At 37.5% G+C, this 6000-nt stretch overlaps 1 protein-coding gene across 2 annotated transcripts in view; it reads right to left on the bottom strand.

The window, feature by feature from the left end:
• Positions 1-3656: 3656 nt before the first annotated feature.
• Positions 3657-6000, bottom strand: part of LOC129776930 (glucose dehydrogenase [FAD, quinone]) — a 45619-nt gene continuing 43275 nt past the window's right edge. For both annotated transcript variants that reach the window (XM_055782876.1, XM_055782877.1), the window contains 3 exons: positions 4687-5586; positions 4191-4627; positions 3657-4124 (listed from right to left, as the gene is read on the bottom strand). In XM_055782876.1, the coding sequence (XP_055638851.1) occupies positions 3918-4124; positions 4191-4627; positions 4687-5586 (1544 nt within the window). In that variant the 3' untranslated portion in view covers positions 3657-3917. The remainder of the gene's footprint in view (positions 4125-4190; positions 4628-4686; positions 5587-6000) is intronic.

The raw sequence follows: 6000 nt of genomic DNA, 5'->3' as shown, positions 1-6000 counted from the left end.
GAGAGACCGCCTAAACTGACAGCATTCGGAACTACCTGAGCAAGTCTGTTTCGGACAACTGGATAAAAACACTTAACTTCAAAAATGCAGTCAATGCTCATTATCATAAATGGTAAAACGTCAAGATTTCTTCACTCAAAATTCGCGACAACCTTTGTTCCCTTCGTTCTGATAATGTACAAAGAGATGAAATATACTGACGAGAAGTAAATCTTCCAGCTTGAAGAAAAAGTACATTGAATCGTGACATAGAGAGCGGTATTGGAGAACATTTCGAATGTTGAAAAATTAATTAATGTTCACATACGCCAATAAACCGACATCAGCACTTCAGGATTGATGCGATATATTATGACTCAACATATTAAATCATATTGCAAATATTCTCGTATTGAATCTACCTTATAAAATTTTTCAAATGTTTTTGATACAGTCGTTTCACTGAATGGTGTATCTGAGGCTAAAATGAATTAAATGACATATTAAGTCGAAACTCCGCAACGGTATAGGACGGTTTTACCAACTTAAAACAGGAAAAAATTCTACAATGATTCTAGTCATAGTTTTTAAAATTTACGATAGGTTATTATTCGGCAAAAAAAATTGGAGGAACAGAGTGCTAATTCGAAATTTTCAGGTGATTTTTGAAATTCTGTAACTTCGTGACACATCAAAATGGTATGAACATCATTTTAACGCCTCAACGTTCCAGTTTTGGAATATTTGAAAACATACACATGCATTGACGAAAAAACTGTATTTAGATTTTTTATATCGATTTAAAAAAATGTCACGCGGCTTATATTTGTTCCCTATAACGTTCCTGTAGGATTTTTCAATACAGAGATATTTTGTTTTGAATGAAAAATGTCATCTTCATGTCTGATGACGAATAATTCAATAAATAACGATCACACCTCAAATCAAAAAGATATTTGAAAACTTCATAGAATTCTGTGCAAGGCCTATTTGTTACTTTGAAGAAAAAAAATAGATTTTTTTTGTCGATTTCAAAAAAGTGCCAAATATTGGAAATATTTGAGTGAGTTGTAATGTTTTCGGAAAAAATATTAACCTAATGCATTCCCAAAACCCATGAGAACGTTCCATATTGATACGTTCATCCGGTTTTTAGCCGATCGATAAATGTTTAGAGTAAATTAGAGGCGCATTTCATCGGAGGGAGCAACTTTCACAACAACAGGGGTCTAGAAGATACATTAGGCAAAAGATTCTCCGGTTCATTCAAAACCAAAATATCCCTGTATTGAAAATCCTACAGGATCGTTATAGGGATCGAATGAAAGCTGTTTGACAAGGTTAAATGGATTTTCTATAGAATTAATTGGCAAAAAATTGTGGCAATCCACAAAATCTTTATAAAAACAGAAAGTGTTCCGATATTTTTGTTCTCTACATCCACACATACCAAGATAAAAATATGTTCGTAAAATATTCCAAAACTTGAAAAATATAAGCTTCAAAAAGATTTACATCCCATCTTCATGCGTCACGAAGTCGCAACATTCCAAAAAACATCTGAAAATTTCGACTTCGCACTTTGAAACTGTCCACATACCACGTGGACAGAAAAAGCACCAATTTGGACTCTCCCCTCCTCCTCCGTGGACAAGCGTGGATAAACTAGAAAATAATTGAATTCCGCGTCTCTGATTATTTTAAATTCTTTTTTATTTTGTACTTCATGTTTCTTTAGTTATTACAAATGAATAAAAAATAACTCAAGAATGTGGTATATCACAGGAAAAGCTGTTTTATCTCGACTATAGATTTGCGATTCTCTATTCTCATCCACCTCCCTGTATAACCAACATACTATGTGTATCTTGACTCTTGACGTCACAGCAATACAAAATCAAGCAATCGTTAAGATAACTCTCAGAGGACGTGTTCCTCTTTATTTTTCGGCCAAGAACTCACCAGTGTGTTGAAAATATGTTCTATTTCCAAACCCTTATCGACCATTCTAGATTCAGAGTTTAGATGACTTCCAATGTACGCGTGAGGCAAAAATACCATCGACTCAGTGGGCCATCCCCAAAAATCTAGTTCATTTCTGATTATAATCGTAAATCAAATGATCCCTTTTTAACTAACATTTCCCGAGAAGTCATTTTTATAGCTCTTCAGTTCCTTCCGAATATCATTTATGTTGTCTTAAAACCCATATCGAAACATACCTTATAAGTTTACTATTGAGCGATTCCATAGATTACAATTGAGCAAATCACGCCAAATAAACCAGCTGCTGTCTCTCGACCAACTGAATTTTTGAATATTGTTCAAATTCCAATTTTCTCTGTGAAACAGCTCTATATGTACCTCTTGATTTTCATATGAGCGTATCGACAATCTTTGATTTTTTAAACATGGCCCGAAAACCAGCTGTGTAATTAAAATAGGATGTTTGTTTTTAGAATATCGATTAAGTTTATTAATAAAACAAAATTGAATTTTGACACATTAATCTGTTTAAAAACATTTGTATCTCAAAACATCCTTTTATGTAATTTTTTTCTTATTTTCAATAAATTCCTGGCTTGCCGTTCTATGCTTTAAGTTCGAAAGTTTGCGTGATTGTGATCCTAAGACAAACCGCTACCGAGATATGACATATTCTGTGTATTAGAAATAATGTTTTTTGCATTTTTATACAATTCTGGCAATTTAATGATAATGTTCTGCTACAGTATTTATTTTCCATTATTTATTTTAAAATAACAAACATACCTTCATTGGACACACAAGCTATTGCACATATCCATTTATATATCCGTTCACATATCCGTTTTTCAAGCAACTGAATTTGTGTAAGTCGGCATTCTTAGCTATTATTCTCTTACACAAATATTAATTCATATTATTTACAAGGTATTAGATAGCTTATAGCAAGAACGAAATGGGTTTAAATTTTGAAAATCTTGAAAATACAGAAAAGAATTAATTTATTTTTGAATAGAAAGGTCAATGTATATTTAGAAAAAAATTATCAACGTATCAGCGTGGACATTATCTGTAACCTCTCCCCACACATCGTGGACAAGCGTAGACATTTTCGTATCCCCTACCCCCCTAAAGTTGTCCACGTGGTATGTGGACAGTTTATTTGTTAGTCTAATGTTTTCCTCGATTTATATTCACTGGATTATATTTCCATCCCTTTTACTGTTTTCAAATATCTGAAATTGAATATGTGTTTTTGCAACATAGTTATTCCAGAAAGCAAAGGACCAGCGTTTTGAGGACCGTTTACAATATTTCAATTACATGCCGCACTGAAACGGCCCGCATGCGCCTGAATTGTGCTGTAACCGAAGTTTTCCATTCTAGTACCGCATATGCTATGACCGCCCGAACTCTTAGCGTTGGTAAACACTTTTCCACGGTGTGAAAGAATAAAGGAATACGTGTATATGTGTGCCACCTTATGGGTGGCAGATGAAAATCAGAGAAACAGATGATTTCGAAGATATTTAGCGGACAGGGATGATTTCGCGAGATTGACGCGATTACTTGAGACACAAATAAACAGAGAACAGGCAAATGGAATCGATCGGATCGAAGGTGAAATAAACTTCCAAAACGACGTGTGTTGTTTACACTAAACAGTCTCACGGTCTTTATTCCTATGCTTGTTCGCTTAATACTATTTACGTTATCTTCGAGTAAACATCAGTCGATGTAAAAGACAAATTAGTACATAATGGAATGTATGATAAGATTAAGATCACCAATAGTTCATTTCAGTAAAGTTTACTTATGTGAGACAAGAGTAGACTAGAGAAGGCAACGCATTGAAAAAGACAAAGAATTCATCAAAAAACATAATAATATATATTGATCCGTGATGTTAACTACTGACTAGATATCACACTTTACGACACACTTCCGCGGGATTATCGAATTTCGTTGATCCAATACTCTTTGATCATATCGGCAGCCTTTTCACCGATCATAAATGCTACTGCGTTTGTATGAGAGGCCGGAATCGTCGGTATGATAGAACAGTCGGCTACACGAAGCCCCCGAATACCATACACTTGAAGCTGTGGACTTACTACGGCTTCTGGATCACTGGGAGGTCCCATTTTACAAGTTCCAGACTAAAAAGTGGTAAATCTGAAGTGAATATGGTTTTATACGGTAAAACTGTCACGTGTTTCCCTTACCTGGTGCTGAAGACTTGTACCAATTCGCCGGATACAACATTCCCAATACGCGTCACTCCGGAAAGAATGATGTTCACAGCCTAAAAATGGTTTATCGTGTAACCTAGCATCGAATCGAGCAAACTTTGAGGATTCCGCTATTTGTACTGCTAATTTTGCTCCCTCTCGAAGAACCAGCAGGTCATCATAGTTCTGATAGAAATTCCCCTTCATACTGGGCCAATGGAAGGGGTTCTTACTTTTCAGCATGATTCTTCCTCTGCTTTTGGGTCGCATCAGAACGGGAGAAATTGCAAATGCGTGCTGTCCGGATATTGAACTATATGTCTCCTGATAAAACTCTTTACTCATTCCGAAGCCAGCTCGTAGTGAACCTGAGTCGTCGTTGTTGAAGGCACCCGTCCCAAGCACCAACTCAACATCTGGGTAATCAGGAGCTGCAAACAGCAAGATTTGGAAGAATACTTTAGAACACTCACATAAATAAAACACTCACGCAGAAACGAAATATTGGTTTTCACGAACGCAACTCCTTCCGCTCCTCCAGGAATAGTGAACGGTCCTTTCCCATTAACCAAGTAGTCTATCACAACCGCCGGCGAGCGCATGTCTCGTTCTCGAATTGTGACCGGCTTATTCACCGTGAATACTAATCCAGGTAATGTAACATGATCCTGAAGGTTGTATCCCACCTTGAGATCTTGAATCACAGGTATTCCGACCTCTTGCAGATGTTCCTTCGGACCTATTCCTGATAGCATCAGTATTTGGGGAGAGGCTATTGCTCCCGCCGATAGAATAATCTCCTTAATGGCCTTCACGGCGTATCGTTTCTTGTTTTTCATGAATTCTACCCCGTAAGCCTTTTTGGTTGCCGGATCAATCAGGATCCGAGTAACTCTTGAGTTCATAGAAATGTGCAAATTAGGTCTGTTCGCCACAGGTCTTAGGAAGGCTTTTCCCGCACTGCAACGTCTTCCATCGCGCATTGTGGCTTGGGCCTTCGAGAATCCCATCATATCTTCCCCGTTCGGGTCCGTTTCACGATAGCCCATCTGCTTACCAGCCTCTATGAAAGATCTTAGCATGGGCGTTTCATACGATGAGTACTCGATATCCAAGTAGCCCGCGTCCGAGTGGTACCGCGATCTTTTAAATTTGCCAATCTTGACCCGTTCGGACTTTTTAAAGTACGGCAGCACATCTCGATAGCCCCAGCCTAAATTCCCCGCTCGCTCCCAATCGTCGTAGTCCCGCCAGTGTCCTCGTGTGTATATCAGGAAGTTTATCAAACTGGTTCCGCCCAATCCGCGACCTTTGGGCCAACTGCATACTCCGTTCTCCAGCCCAAGGCAAGCACCCTCCATTGGATCCGCCTTGTATCCCCAATTGTAGCCTAAAGAAAAAAGATATAATGAATAATAAATATGGGATATGACAACCTTAAGAAAAAATAGAAGGGTGGTGTCCAAGACACGGCCACCTGGTCTACGTAGGAATACTAACTTATTTTATTCAATTCGCTTGTTTATCACTTTGGATATTTTCTAAGAATGAAAAAATAATTAAGACTAACATTTTACTAGAAAATGTGGCTGGCCCTGAAATGGGCCGATGATTTGGGTTTAGTAAAAGCGGCCAAAAATGGTTGATTCAATTCGAGTTGACTCTCAACTCAAAATATAACTTAAGGTTCTTACGTTTTAACCATTTGCAATTCTGAAGAACTCAACAGACAGGTGAGGTGATTTATCCGGTTGATCGAACGTGACTTGTTTCAGTTGTCGAATACACAGAGCGTCAACCATAA

Source organism: Toxorhynchites rutilus, chromosome 3, assembly GCF_029784135.1.
Source record: "Toxorhynchites rutilus septentrionalis strain SRP chromosome 3, ASM2978413v1, whole genome shotgun sequence".
In the NCBI taxonomy this organism is placed as follows: domain Eukaryota; kingdom Metazoa; phylum Arthropoda; class Insecta; order Diptera; family Culicidae; genus Toxorhynchites; species Toxorhynchites rutilus.
The sequence above is the reverse complement of the archived record's forward strand: the minus strand, read 5'-3'. Positions and strand labels throughout refer to the sequence as shown.